This window comes from Epinephelus lanceolatus, chromosome 17, assembly GCF_041903045.1.
Source record: "Epinephelus lanceolatus isolate andai-2023 chromosome 17, ASM4190304v1, whole genome shotgun sequence".
Taxonomy (NCBI): Eukaryota; Metazoa; Chordata; class Actinopteri; order Perciformes; family Serranidae; genus Epinephelus; species Epinephelus lanceolatus.
The window spans coordinates 5,232,682-5,248,327 of record NC_135750.1 but is presented as its reverse complement, the minus strand read 5'-3'; the positions used below and the strand labels follow the sequence as shown (position 1 = coordinate 5,248,327).

At 42.9% G+C, this 15,646-nt stretch overlaps 1 protein-coding gene across 3 annotated transcripts in view; it reads right to left on the bottom strand.

The window, feature by feature from the left end:
- atrnl1a (attractin-like 1a) overlaps positions 1-15,646 on the bottom strand; it is a 445,178-nt gene that overhangs the window by 304,759 nt on the left and 124,773 nt on the right. For all 3 annotated transcript variants that reach the window (XM_033643351.2, XM_078160934.1, XM_033643359.2), the window contains 2 exons: positions 9,645-9,858; positions 8,926-9,117 (listed from right to left, as the gene is read on the bottom strand). In XM_033643351.2, the coding sequence (XP_033499242.2) occupies positions 8,926-9,117; positions 9,645-9,858 (406 nt within the window). The remainder of the gene's footprint in view (positions 1-8,925; positions 9,118-9,644; positions 9,859-15,646) is intronic.

Sequence of the window (15,646 nt, the reverse complement as noted above, 5' to 3'; positions counted from 1 at the left end):
TGCCTCGACAGGTCAGCGCCAGGTGCACTTCACTTAACTGTTGGGCCTCTAACCTGTCAAGGCATGGACCCAGGACCTTTGGGGTACCACCACATCACGAATATGCTCAGTCAGATTGGGATCTGGGGAATATCAAGGCCAGTTTGATACCTTGAGCTTTTTAAAACGTTTCTTATGAGCAGTTTTTGCGATGTAGCATGATGCATTGTCCTGCTGGGGGGCATCTGCTGTTGCGGAGTGCCATTGCCATGTGGGGGTGTGGGGCAGTGATCTGTGTAGTCTCGCGTGACCAGCCTCCCTTACTTCGGAATGGGAGTCTGGGGACATTCGTCTTTCGTTTTGTAATAGAAATGGGCGGGGATATCCACACCATGTGACAGCATTGTCATAGGTACGGCACGTGTGTTACATGTAACAGAGACGTACCAGAAACACAGAAAGCAGGTTACCAGTGCGTAGTACCGTGATGTAGATTCGTAATGTAGTCAGTCATGGCTCAGGCTACTACACCTAAAAAAGTGTGGATATTTGTCGGGTTTGTTCGGATTCGGGGAACAGCAATTCCAGTGTAGGCGGGTGTCAGGCAAAGCTAATCAGCCATTGGTCGAGGAAGTACAGAAGTACACGGATTTGGATCCAATCACATCACTGCCGCTGGGAGTTCCATTGCAACTTTCCTATGGGAACATCCACAGACGACAGAGTCAGCCAGCATGCTGATGTCATCGGCGTCTGTGTAAGAGACTATGATCTGTGACAGTATTTGGGTGGGTGGAGCACGTCAAGTGGCATCTATGAATGAAGGACTCAAGGTTTCCCAGCAGAACACTATATTGTCACAGATGATTTAAGTTGTTCACTTCACCTGTCAGCGCTTTTATTGTTGTGGCTGATCTGTGTATACTAACTGTCACAATATCTTTTTTTGCAGTGAGTACACATTAAAATCAACATACTTTATTGTTTTCTACAAACAGGAAATGAAAAAGACTTTAGCAAATCAAGTAGGAGACGCCCTTTGTTTGTCATTTGTTTTCTAATGCAGTTCTGTGGCTTTTTCCCCACCCACCACCCACAACTACTATAGAATTACTTATAATTTACATTTATAAAATACATCTTTTGCTTTCTTGCTTTTATTGTTTTTATCATTTGCCTCTTGTGCTTTTAACTGTGTAATCTGTAAAGCCCTTTGGGTTGCCTTTGGGTATGAAATGTGCTATATGAATAAATTTGCCTTGCCTTATAATGGACAAACAGGGAATGAAAAAGTCCACATTTCCTAATCTGTTACAGATGTTTGCACCTTCAAATCAAACTTGGAAGGCTGCACTTTGACTACGGTCATTGTTTCATTACAAAATCAATGTACAGAGTCAACAAAAAATGTCACTGTTCAATTATTTCTGGAAAACGATGACATTTCTGTGTAACACAGTCTGCAGTTTGGTCGCTTGGATCAGACTTGTGGTCAAGACCGTAGCTGGAGTTTCCTGTTTGAGCTGTGATGGCATGTTGTCGACTCTTCATCGCTTGATGATGATACTGATATCTACTTTGTAATTGCATTTGGTGTTGATTCACTGGTTGCTCTTTGGTGTGTGCATTATAACTTTTGTTGCAGCTGTTGCTGTTGTGAGCAAAGAGCTCCCGGTTTGCAGAGTTATCACTGCAGTTGTTCTCCATCCCCAAAAGCAGCAGCTTATTAAAGTCAGCTTTCTGTATCTTTCTATCTACTGAACAATAATGAAAAATCAAGCGCCAGCAGTACCACCAGGATAGATGCAGGATAAACGTCGTGGGCGTCCACAGTGGCTGCTGTCGGAATACACCAGAAGCAAACACTGACCTTACGAGCTATGCAGATAGGAGCTGTTGAGCTGACAACATCTTTAATTTAAAGACTAATTTACAGTTGCCATAATCACTGCCATACAGCTGCAGGTGTAAGACCTTTAGGGAGATGCTGGAGGCGGAGAGGTGGTAGGCTAAGAAAAGAAAAATCCAGAGTGAAGCTCAAAACTGTCACAGCAGTCAAAGAAAGTCCATTTTATAAGAAAGAACATCGAACAGCACAATTAGGCTGAGATTGAAAAACCTGCTAAGTTTCGAAGGAGCTCCCAAAACTTCAAAATCAGACTGCTGGGGCAACACTGGAGCTAATTATTGCAAGAGTGTTGAGGAGTGTGTAGTTAGCCTCGAGCCGACATGAAAAATGGGAATGATACACAAAGCTTTGGGCCAAATTTATCCGATAAAGAAATGACCCAGTTCAAATTGGATCCTCAGACAAGCAATAGTTCTTTGTGAAAGCAGCTACCAAAGCTGAGGTCATGAATCCTTCCGCTGCAGCCTGCAGGTCTGGTTTCCAAAACAAGATATGATTAATCCATAAACAAGAGAAGTGAAGCAGAAAGTTAAGTATGAAACACAATGCAAAAAGTGACGGACTGTAAAAGAGCAACGATGCTATAACTGAGAATTTGAAATGTAAAATATGTCAGATTTTATATGAGCAACAAAGGTAAAAAAAAAAAAAAAAAAAAGAAGAAGAAGTGGCAGAACAAAAGCCTCCTACACACCTTCTGCCACCAAACTGAGATATGAATAATAAAAGAGAAAAGAGGATGGGGAAAAGGTGCCATTATGTAAGTGCTGAAGCTAAAACGAAAGAAGGGAAAACAATCTTGGCTTGCTAACAGTAGGCTGGAGAGCTGTCTGCACTCAGACTACTGGCACCAGCGAGGAATAATAATCACCATTGAGGAGATAAATAAAAAAATATCTCTAACTTTTTGAAGCTGTATTCTTAACTCCTCCGAAACAAGAACACTTTGCTACAAATTGACTATTTGTCTAAACAAAAGACAGGAAACGCCAATAAAAAGTTTAGACTCAGGGGGATACTTTGACAGTCTACCAGAAACTTGTTGAACTGCAGAGTAAAATATGCTTAAACATGACCTTAAGGTTTCCAAATCAAACATTAAGGATAGTATTAAAAATAAGCTTCACTTCCTGTGGTTAGTCTGTTGTCTGTGTTGGTTGTCTACCCGTGGCTTTAGTTTGCTCACTGCACAATCAGTAGTTTGAGGAATAAAAGGAAACTGGTGCATAATATAACAACTATAAATGTGGTTCTGCAGTTTGCCTGTTCTCATTGTTCTTACACATATACCAAAAGTAATCTCTCAGGTTTGTGGCATTGGCTCTTTTCCATCCAATTAATTATTGTTTTTTTGAGAAGTGAAGAAGAGGAATCAGTGCTTAATTTGAGCCACAACGTACTGGAACACATACCAGGATCTTTTCAGAAAAGGCCCTGGCGTTCCGGAACTAATTTGCATTTGGGTCTAGAACTTTTCGCATCTAAAAACTACATACAGTATTGGCTGATGTCACTAGTGTTGCAGGGTATACTGGTTATGGTAGACCGCGGAACAAAAACTCCACAGTAGCCTACATATTACAAATTGAATTTCCCCTCAGGGCAATTAATAAAGTTAATAAAATTAAAATTTAAAAAAAAAAAAAAAGATAGTTCAAAGTCCAATCGCAAGAGGGTGAGTGTCCATGCGCTGGTCAATAACGGCGCTGGCCACCTGGCACTCAATATGCTGCTGTAGTGGTTTGTTTTCCAGACATGTGAGTATCTTTGAGAAGTGAAAGTTATTATTTATTTCTTTTTACTTGTCATCAGTGATTTGTTTTCCACAGAGCTCTACGTGCGAGCATTTTACTCGCATTTGCGACTAAAAATAGTTTTGAGCGAGTAAAATAAATCATTCAGCATGATGTGCGAGTACAGATTTCAACCAGCAGCAGAAAGGAAAGGCGAATCCTGGTGGTTGTGGTTGAACAGGGGTCACAGACAGAATACGGCGGCCATAGTGCTCCGCTTACCGGCGACAAAGAAGTCCGACTCCAGGTCCAGTAATTTCCTCTTTCGTTGATGTCATGACTGCCCAGTAGTACCTGAACAGCCGAGCCGTGGCACACAGGTATGTGGCGTGTCAGAGGAGAAACGAGCCATTCACATTTCTCTCTTTGTGGCAGGTAACAGCCCACAAACCTCACCGCACTTTAGGGACTGTTCTTTACTTGTCAGGGGAGGAGGGTGGCTGGTTGATTTTTATTTTATTTATTTATTTTATTTTGATCCCCCCTATGTTAATGACTTATTGATGTTGTTTTTGAAGTATGAATAAGTCAATAAGTAATTTATTCCATTGAAATATCAGTGATGTATTATAGAAAAGTGATTTATCTTTTTATAAATGACAAAAGGCACATCTGCCTCATTTTCGCTGTGGTATCATGATACTATTCAGAACCATGATACTTTCACTGGTATTGTACCGTGGGTCCCAATTTTGGTACCGTGACAACACTAGATGTCACAACCATTCCATTCGGAGTTGCGCAGTGAGGCGGCTCGGGTGCCGCTTAAAAAAGTGTTCCCCCACTTTTGGGAGTGGGGGAACACTGCTCTCTCAGAGGCCCAAAGTGTTCCCCTACTTCTAATTTTACAAATTAAGCACTGAGAGGAATACCTTTTCAACCACCAAATATGTATCCAATGTACGATTTGTTACCACTACTGAAGTCACTTAAATGACTAAAACCAGTAACCCCAGATCAAGCAACAATTCTTAGTTTATGTCAGACTGAACTGATTCATGCAGAAAAGCTTAAGGCCCTGACACACCAAGCCAACAGTTGGCCGTTGGTTAATGTTGGGCCATCGGTGAGCGTCTGTCGCCCTTGTCGCTGTGGTGTGTCTCACAATTTTGCCCCTCATTGTCACGTGGGCGATGGCGGAGCCCATCAGTGGATGAAATGACCCTGTTTGACAGTTTAGCTCAGTGAATGAGAAAAGAAACGGAAGTGAGGAAAGTAAACAAAGAGCTAAAGTCAAGAGAAAGTGAGATAAAAAAAAAAAAACTTATTACATGAGGTAAGATTATTTTTCTTTTGCCATTGAGCTCTTTAGCAGAAACATCTCATGATGGTTTGTGTCACTGTTAACTGGCGCATGGTAAATATGCTCTGTTCTTTCTTCATTGGATTGTGTTGCTAATATGCTAACTGCCTAACTAGCATCAGGACAGTTTTCTGGTTTCCCATTTTGAATGACAAAGACAGACCGTCACCGCCAGCTGGTGTGGAGAGTTATTTTATCTCATGCAGGAGCAGAACATACGTGCTTGTTGGCTGCTGGCTGTAGTCTTTGCTGTGTGTTCATGTGCAACTTTTTGGCTGAGATAGAAAGGCAAAAGTAACTCAAATAAAATTTCAACCAAGCTATGCAGGAGACCACAGCGGGGGCCAATCCTGTCAGCTTACAACAGGAAACTGAGGCTTCAATTCACACAGGCTCACAAAATTTGGACAATAGAATATTGGAAGAACGTTGCCTGGTCTGATGAGACTGGATTTCTACTGCAAGACCAGTCACCAGATCTCAGTCCAATAGAGCACCTTTGGGATGTGCTGGAACGGGAGGTTCTCATCATGGATGTGCAGCCGACAAATCTGCAGCAACTGTGTGATGTCATCATGTCAATATGGACCAAAATCTCTGAGGAATGTTTCCAGCACCTTGTTGAATCTATGACACCAAGAACTAACACTGGACTTACAGTCAACACGCGAAAGTAAAAGGAAGAATCCAACAAGACACCCATGGCCCATCCAAGGTGGATACTTGTTAAGATGTCGGCCATAAGAACCTCTTAAGCTGTGGTCTCTGTGTCATCTGAGGTCAAAAATAACAAATTGCACATGTCTTTTTAAGCAATATTCACCATGTTGTTTTCCAGGTGACACATTTGTAAACCCAAACAGGTGAATACATAAACATATTATAAGATAAATGCCTTCAGTCGCTACAGAAATGCTATTCTGACAGGAAACTATTCAGCAGTGAGGCAAGTAATCCCTCCATGTTGAATATTATAAATCATCATTAACTGCATATCTGAAAGGTTGCAGCCAGGCTTGGCAGGTTTGCCATTTCATTTTGTCTGTTTTCATGATCACTTGTTGCTCACACATTCATGTTCATAATCAGAAGAACATGGAGAAGCACTGGTAAAAGTGAAAAACCTCCCGCATCCCCAGGGGGGTGTTAATATGAGAGGAATGTTAAGAGACAGCAGCGAGGACTTCATATTGAGTCAATCGTGTGTCATGGTAGATGATTGATTTTCTGCCCTGTAGCTACAGGAGAGGTGGCACTGCCTCAGTGTCAGAGTGTGTGTTTGTGTCAGTGTGTGTGTGAGAGAGAGGCACAGACCTGCCTGCTGATAAGACGGGGATCAATAGGAGTCTATAATGACTCCATGTTCACACAACGTACTCTAGTCCCAACATTCAAAGTGTGAGCAGAGTCCTCTGCACCTCCTCATCCATCTATATTTATGTCTCTGTGTCTGAGCTCATTGACACACATATTTTGACCTCTATGCTGTTTCATCCAACTGTACATGTCGTGTCGTTATATAATATGGTATATTCAAGTGATACAATGCATTTTTCCTCTCATCCCGATATTTCTATTTTGGTATTTAGCCTAACAACAGTACTTTGGTTTGATTAGAGGCAAACAGCACGTTGCAAATAATCTCCAGACCTCCAGTAACAAAGTTAGTTGATTTGCCTGACCTTTACAAAAAAGACAAAGATCACACCTCTGCCAGCAGCTGATACAGTGCTTTAATCTTCAGTCAGTCTCAAATAAGGCAAGTAGGGCCGCCCTGTTATAGACACTATAACAGAAAAGTTCAGATAGTGTCTGACTACTTGTGGTTTCAATTAGAGCAGTGCATCATGTTACTATAAATGACTGTTCTGCACATACTAAAAGGTGAATCCAGAAAGTAAACAATTACATTCCATTATATTGCGGTTATTGTGACAGATATTGCGGTTGCAACATGAGTTGTTAATTTTAGAGAGAATGGAAAATGATGTACTTCATTTTAACTGAGGAAAAAAAAATAGATCCATCCATCAGTTCATCCATTTTCAACTGCTTATCCGAAGCCGGGTCGCAGGGGCAGCAGGCCAAGCAAAGCACCCCACACGTCCCTCTCCCCAACAATGCTTTCCAGCTCCTCCTGGGGGACCCCAAGGTGTTCCCAGGCTAGACAAAATATATAATCTCTTCAGTGTGTTCTGGGTCTGCCCCGGGGCCTCCTACCAGTTGGACGTGCCCAGAACACCTCTAACAGGAGGCCCCCAGGAGGATCCTGATCAGATACTCGAACCACCTCAACTGACCCTTTTCGATGTGAAGGAGCAGCAGCTCTACTCCGAGCTCCCTCCAGATGTCTGAGCTCCTTACCCTTTCTCTAACACTGAGTTCAGCCACCCTTCAGAGAAAACTCATTTCGGCTGCTTGTATCCACGACCTCATCCTTTATGATCATAGTTGTGGGTTGGGGCGTAGATGGACCAGTAAATCAAAAGCTTTGCCTTCCAGCTCAGCTCTTTCTTCACCACGACGGTCTGGCACAGTGCCCACATCACTGCATATGCCGCGCCAAACTGCCGATCCATTTCATGCTCCATTTTTATAATGGAACATGAGATGGATCGGTGTATCATCAGAAAAATGATTTTTTTCTGGGGTCTGTAAGCCTGGTAAGAAGCATCCAGATGACGTGAAGTCAACATTCTGTTTCGCTCTCTGTATCAGGCTGGAATTGATGAAGCCCAGAACATTCTCCAGAAATTAAAATCCAATCTGGGTCAATCAGAGATCCACCCTATGGTTGACAATGTAAGCAGCCAATCAGGGACTGATGACATAAAATGCAGGCCGCAGCTTGCAGAACAGTAATGGCGGCTTCCGAAGCAACAAGCACTTATTCTAACGCTAATAATCATAAGTGATATACCGTAGGCAACTGGACTTGCTTGAGTTCCTTGGTGCATTGACCATCTGTCTTCTAAAACAGATGGTTTAAAGAGGTAAGAAAGCAGCCATCTACGTCAAACTGGAATAACCATTGTAACACAGAGGAGGTGGCCTACAACACCACTTATCACCGACCTACGATGCAGTCTTGGGATCCCTCTCCAGACGACTTAACACCCATTCACACCTGGATCCATCTAAACTTAATGACACACATGATGGCCAGCTGGGTCAACAACTCACATGAGACCTCAACGACTCTGAGAGTTTAGAGCCTGCGACTCAGCACCAGTCTCTTAGAACTGAAGAAGTCTCTTGGATGAGAGGTGAAACGTCTTCAAGAAACTCACGGTATAGTATAGATTACCATGACCTGGATGACTGAGAATCTTCACTGACATCTAACCCTAGTAGAGTAAACACAGCAGTTAACGTATTGCAGAAGTAGAGTCAATGACAACGATTAAACAAGAACAAGAGCATGCACTCGAAGAGTTTCTGGGAGGAAAACACATTTGCTCCGTTCTTCCGACTTCCGACTGGATTTGGCAAAAGCTTGATTTATCAACTGGCTCCATTGGTGATGAAGATGTTCCTCTGTGTTTTGTTACATTGATTGACTGAAGGAGTTTGTCTGTCATGGCGAGCACTCCTGCCCACTGAAAGTATTTGGGGTGGCGCAGAGTCCAGACTGATACAGAGAGCGAAACAGAATGTTGACCTCATGTCATCGGGGTTGGTCTTACCAAGCTAGGAGTCTGTACCAACAAGCATATTCCCTTAAATCTGAAATCTAATTTATAGGCACAGGCATCTCCGTAGCAGCACAATGCCTCGAGTATGTTGTGACACATTTTACCAGTATCAGAAAAAGCAGCTCCCGCAATTTGGATTTTGTATTTGGCCATATTGTGAATCGAATTTTGATAATATTTCGATGAACTGTGCAGCCCTAATCTTAACCAACACCCATCCCCCTGTTTAATGTCTCCCTGTCTCACCTGCACAGTCCTGGGTCTGCCACTCCAGACACTGTCCGTAGGGGAAGGAGATGACGTAGGCCGAGGAGTCGACGCAGCGCTGGGTGCTGCTGCACCACATGCACTCCATAGCCTGGCTGGTGCAGTTGGCACAGCTGGTGCGCAGAGAGCAGGGCGTCCTGCAGGGACGAGCACTCTGACTCTGTGGACTCCCTGAGAAATGGGACAAAGAATAACAAACAGTCAGCGTTTAGATAATAGATACGACATCATGTTATTTACTAAAGAATTGAGTTTAGAGCTCAATAAATCATGAGACAGAGGTTCCCTTATGGTTCTATTTCTTTGGGCGTTTTATGTTGTAATTTAGTTGATAACAAAACCGCAATTTAATACAACACAAATAATGTATTACCTGTGTTCATTAGCTGCATCATGCAGCGGGGGATACACTTAATACAGCTTCCACTTGTTTTCTCACTTCTCGGTTTATTTATTTTAACAACACAGAAACTGTCAGTGTTGTTAAAACATGTGAAGAACCTAATTACTGCAATTCTTCTAAACTGTTTGGTGTGTCTCGTGCTTTGACACTTTTTGCTTCTGCCCAAGGGTTTGTTTAATCACCTGTTAGTTTGTCTGAACTGAAAACAAACTGTAGCCTCCAATCTGACTTTTATCCTGTGCTCTGAACTGTTTCTTCAACCACATCCTCCCCGTCTTTACTCATTCTGTCTCACCAGCAGGTTTTTCACAGATCAGGCCGTCGGTGGTGGCCGTGCACGGGTTGGCTTTCAGACCGGCCACCTGTGTCCGCTCCAGGTAGGCACAGAAGCCTGAGTCACTGGGCTCTCCAGGTAACCATCGCAGGCTGGTGTTGGTGAAGGGTGACGCGTCCTCCCAGCCCCAGTATGACACGTTGATCTTCCTCAGGCCGACCCAGGGAGATAACGTCTGCAGGGGTGGAGAGAAACAGGAAAGGAGACATGTTAGAAGAAGATGATATTTTATTTTATTTTCTTCAACATCTCTGAAATCAAGGCCAAGCTTCATTTACAGCTGAATGTAAAGCTGTTAAAGGGTTTGGTTATTGCTCTACTGGTGTTGCCAGTCACAATATCTATAGACTCTGAGTTAACTTCAAGGCTTTTGAGACTCCCAGTTCCCAAGGAGAGGAGAGATTGTGATGTTTTGTGTACTCTATAATACAAGTAGAGAGAGGACAGTCCGTCTGAAATTGTTGAGGAGTTGTGGCAGGTTTTCAAACAGCAGCATTTTAGAGGTGAGGTCAACCCAAGAGACACCACAGAAATACAGACACAACAACCGATGTTTAGACCAAACATGGTGGAGCTCACTTTAAACAATCCTTAGGGGGCGATCACACAGAAATGAGACGCTAGAGACGCGGACGCTTCAAAGACGCTTGAAACACTGGAAGCGCTTATTCAATGCGCGCTAGCGACTTTTAGGCGTCTACGCGCGTCTAAAAAGACACCGGAAAAACACCCGTCTAAAAAGACGCTTGAACGCCGGTCGTAGGAAAACAATGGTTTTACTGGCGTCGCGTTTCTAGCGTTTCATCTCGGTGTGATCGCTCCCTTACAGTAACAAATATAGAGACATGGGGAAAAATGCAACAATTTAAAGGTCCACAGTGTAATATTTAGAGGCATCCGTTTGCAGAAATGGTATATCCGTAACTATGTTTTCATTAGTTTACAATCACCTGAAAGTAATCATGTTTCCATTACCCTAGACTGAGACGTTTATCTACATAAGGAGCAGGTCCTCATCCACAGATTGTTTCTGTGTGGCCTGACTGTGTCTGCATATATTTACATGTACATATATATGTAGCTCAGTGTTTAAGGCTACTGACTTTGGCGGGAATGACTGGGGATTTGATTCCCGGTCAGGGCGGGGCTAATCTAGTCCAGACCCCTAGGCAAGGTTTTCTCAGGTGAATGAGACTACAAATGCAAGATTCATACCAGTTCGGCCGCCTACAAGGTCGGCATCACGTGTTGAGGAACCTGGGCAACCTGATGAGAAATGGGCTAACCCTAACGAGAGGGGTAACGTACAGAGAATGTGGGACATATGGATGTTTGAAATCAAACATCTACGCTGACAAAGAAACAACTCCTCGCCCCAACTGCAACTGCTATTACAACTAGAGATCGATGAGGTACAACAAACATGCTATGGCAAGGGGGTGCCAGGTAGCGGATGTCATCATCATGTCATCATGGAGGCTGCGAAGGAGTCAGCCACAGACAAATACCTACACTGAGTAAGGCGGGTCCTGAAAAGTCGGCTGAACAGAAAGAACAAGGTCCCAGCCATCAACACATTAGTGCTGCCAGTCATCAGATACACCTGAGGAGTCTGAGGAAGAGCCACACAGTCTGAGGAAGAGCAACACATCCCTCTGTGTTAAAATCCTTTAAAACTGGAGCTGCAAACATATTTGTTTTCTATTTTGCCTCATCCACAGAGTCACCATGTTGTAACTACAGTAGCCCAGAACAGACAAATCAACCACTGGCTCTAGAGCGGGGCATTCGCTTTTTTGCGTTTATACGGCAGCCATCATTGTTCTCCTGCATGCTGCAACCTCATCATTAGATGCCACTAAATTCTTCACACAGGATATTTAAGCTGAATATCAGCCAGAGTTGCTAGAGGGAAATTTAAAACAGCAATCAACAAAATTAATCCTGATAAACTTTATTTATTACTTTTGTCTTGCTTGTTTATTTTGATAGTTTTTTAAGAGACAGACAGGAAAATAATGAGCCCTTGTTGTGTTCAGTTCACATGCATACAGTGTCCTAGAAATGTTGGAAAAAACACATTAGCGAGAACAAAAAACTGTGTGAGCAAAAAAACTCTGCAACTAACACAGCAACTGAGACGCAGCCCTCTGCTGAGAGAAGTCACACGGCTTGTAACTCCGAACAAACATTATGTTGCTTTACATGAAAACAGATCTTATATCAAACCTTCTGCAAATTACTCTAACTGTTGTAAAAGCAGGGACTCTTCAGATTCATAGCATTAACTAACTCAGGAAAGATTTTCAAACAACGGCTGTAATTAAAGTGTGAAGTGTGGCTCAGTGAACATCTGAATTATTTGCTGAGAAAACAAATCTGATTTGTTTAATAAAGGCTCATAATGATTATGAAGGAGACAAACTATTTCCCCACAGCTGGGATTTATTTACACTGTGTCTGTATTTATGACTTCTCATGCACTCGTACTCAGCAGCTCTGTTGAGAACACTGTGCAGTCTGGGTGGTATCTGGTAACTGAGTAAAGTCATGCTGATGTGATCTCAAAAAAGTGGAATTACAACACGAGAGATTTCGAATCATTGTCACCTAAAAGCGTCAACGTAGGATAAAAAAAAAGAATCAGTGTTAATTTCTTTGACAAAAACTATGACAAAAAATTTCCTTAACAACCTTTTTTCCATGATGACAACGAGGCAATGACGAGCTAAAAACAGATTCTGAAAACTGTCAGACATTGAAAGCCGAGAATAGCTGTGCTTGCAGTTATCTTCAAATGCCACATGAGCAACAGGGTGGTAAATTCCAGTAATTAGTCTGCACCAGGAAGTTTTGCTAGCCAGAAAAAACACTCAGAGCGGAGCAGCATCAGCCGAGTTGTGAGCTGTAATTTAGCAGGAAATGATGAAGCTGCAGAATGGATTTGTGGAGTTTGTTAGTTGCAGCTCCGCTTGTTAGATGCTGAACGGCAGCAGAGCAAGCAGCCACCAGCCGGCGGACTTCACAGCTTCACCCCGCAGGACTCCACTCAGTCCAGACTGGAGAAGGTTTGTGGGTTGATGGTGTTTGACAGGCAGGTAGGAGGTTCAGTTATCTGTGAGTGTAGCTGTGCTGTAAGTAAACAGTCTGAACAGATCAGTTTTCTCTGACAGATGAAAGTTTAGTTTGAATCACCAACTCTGTGAGAGGACACCAGTTTAAACCTCCAGACTAACATGTTGCACATGAAGACAGAATTCAGGCTTTAATGAAGTCAGGAGCAATTTGGGGTTCAGTATCTTGCACAAGGATACGGAGGAGGTGCCTATCCTCCAGTTGGTGGACGACCTGCTCTACCTCTGTGCCACAGCCGCCCACAGCTAGCTTTGGGGAGGGCCAAAAAAAGAGTCCCTCCCCAGCCACCCCTTCCTCATATAAATAAAGAACCAATGTTCAAATATTCGCTCACATTTCTCCTGACGCTGCACATATATCAGAAAAACTGTCTGAGTGGTCAAATATGTCAGCGTCTCAAACTACAGTCCCACCATAAACATCACAAGTCGACAGTTCAATCCATTTTAAAGGTGATTGATCTGGTAAACGGCTCCATGAAAGAGTCACACATGAATGTGTGAAACATTAAACATTTACATCCTGTCACTCAGGTGTTTTTTTACACATCTGGGTTTACTGCGATGGAAAGTGATGATGAAGCTGGTTTCTGTGCTTCATGGTGGGCTGAGAGGGATTACAGCTCTGTTTATTTTTCATGCCTCGAAGCCACATCAGAAATATCCTGGTGAGAAATTTCCGCTCCTTGTGGTGCTGTGAAAATATTTTTTTTTGTATTTTTTTTTAAGTCTGAACTTTGATATTGATATGAATATCAAATGACCTAAAGCTGCCTCTTACAAAACAGCGATGTCATCATATGCGAATATAAATGGCATAAGAAAACCACACTGCAGTGTTCTTTCATTGATCACATGTTGATATACGCTCATGTTTAATAACCCTTTACGATACTGAGACCACACGTTCTACGGCTTCTAATAATAAATAACTTCATATTGATGATGTTAAGGGAACACATCTTCTGGCCTCTTATAATAATACATCACAATGTCATAGAAGCAGCATTATGTACATGATGTCATATAATGAACGCGTGGCAAACTGTGCACAATTGTCCACATTAATCAGTAACACATTACAACAATCCATTCTCCACAGGAGGGATAAAAGCAGCTGAAAGCTAAAGTTTCATTCAAATGCAGCTATTTAATAAGACTATGTGTACATATAAATATATGGTGGTGCCACAAATGCACTGCAGTGCTGTGAAGAATTTGCTTTATTTCTTTCCTACGTTTCCTACATTATAAATCAGCCAAAGTTTTTTTTTCCCCAACACTTATTGAAGGAAAGGTTCGGATTTTGTTCAAGTTACTATACATAAATGGATGGATAGGTTTAGGTCATGTGGCATGTACTTTGTCGTGTTTATTATACAGCACTGGCCAGCGGCATTACAAACTGCCACTGGCCAGTGCATTTCATAACATCGTGAAAGGTCCCTTTGTGCGTTGGTATCTTACGCGGACGTCGACTGACATAACGCTGGTATTTCGACAGCTGCTGCTGTTGGCCACTGTTACAATAACTGCCATTACCTGGTGTGCAGTATACCAGAGTGTACCGTTCTTTGACCTTCAGCAACAAACACACGTGGTTACATTTTGCCAACACAAGCACAGTTTAGGCAACAAAAGCTCATGGTCAGGTTTAGGAAAAAAGAACAGGGTTTGGCTTTACAATCACATGGGAAGCGAAAGGTGGAGGTCGGTGGTTGTTGGGTCTATACCTTGGACCATTCCATTCCACCCTATTCGGACTTTTGCCACCTAACCCTAACCCTTAACTTTCGGTGTTGTTCCATTGAGTTTCCCCTGATGGCACTGGGTGCCATTAAACAATAAGGGCAACTGGCTATGTATCATGCCGACGTGAAAGGACGGCTTTTCTCGTCAGTGTCTAGTGCCAAAGTCACTGACCAAGCCCCCATTTCCCATGACTTCAGAGTGAGACCAGGTTGACCACTGCAAAAGGTGCCTTTGTGCGTCAGTAGGCCTATCTAACACCCAGATCACGGATGAAGTGGCAGTGTTTGACGAGTTTGGAATAAGAGCAGGTTATCGTATAATCTTTCTTTTTTTCCTTAAACCCAGCCACATGCATTTGTTGCCTAAACCCAACCGTGTGCATGTGTTGTTGAATTTCACAACCAGGGAACCAAGGGTCCGGAATGACCTGCCCGAGGTTATAAGGCTGTTTGAGCCAGTGGTTTTAAGTCTCTCCTAAAAACGTACCTCTATTAGAAAGCATCTCCTGAGTCTGTCTGTATTGCTATTGAATTGCTTATTGAATTTATTTCCCATTTACTACCTTGACTTTAGATGTGGAATGTCCATGACCAAATGTGAATATGTGACGAGGTCAGAGTGAGAATGTGTTGAAAAAACATGGTCGTGCATGCCTGGATACATTGTGTCCTATCCACTTTAGAATTAAAAATCCAAACCTGGTTGATAGAGTTACTGGTTACTGTAATCATCCACCATCTCTCCATACTGGAGATCCCTTACTACCGTGAGTCAAAGGAAGGTTGAACTTTGACAGGATCAACTGATTGCCAGTATGAACATAAAAGCCCCTTTTACACTGCCAGATTTTCTGCGAATGTTGGGCCGTTTTGCTGGCAAGCTGTGAGCGTTTAGTCACACAGAGCCAGATTGGCGAGTTGATCCAAGGTACCCAATTTTCCGCCTCATAGGGTAGACATATTGGTGGAACCCTTTTAGTTTAAACAGACCAAGTCGGCCTTCCGCAACGGAAGGGCTGTTGAAGACTTGTGGGAGGAGCTGTTGATGACGCTGCACGTGTGAGCCACTGGCGGTGGA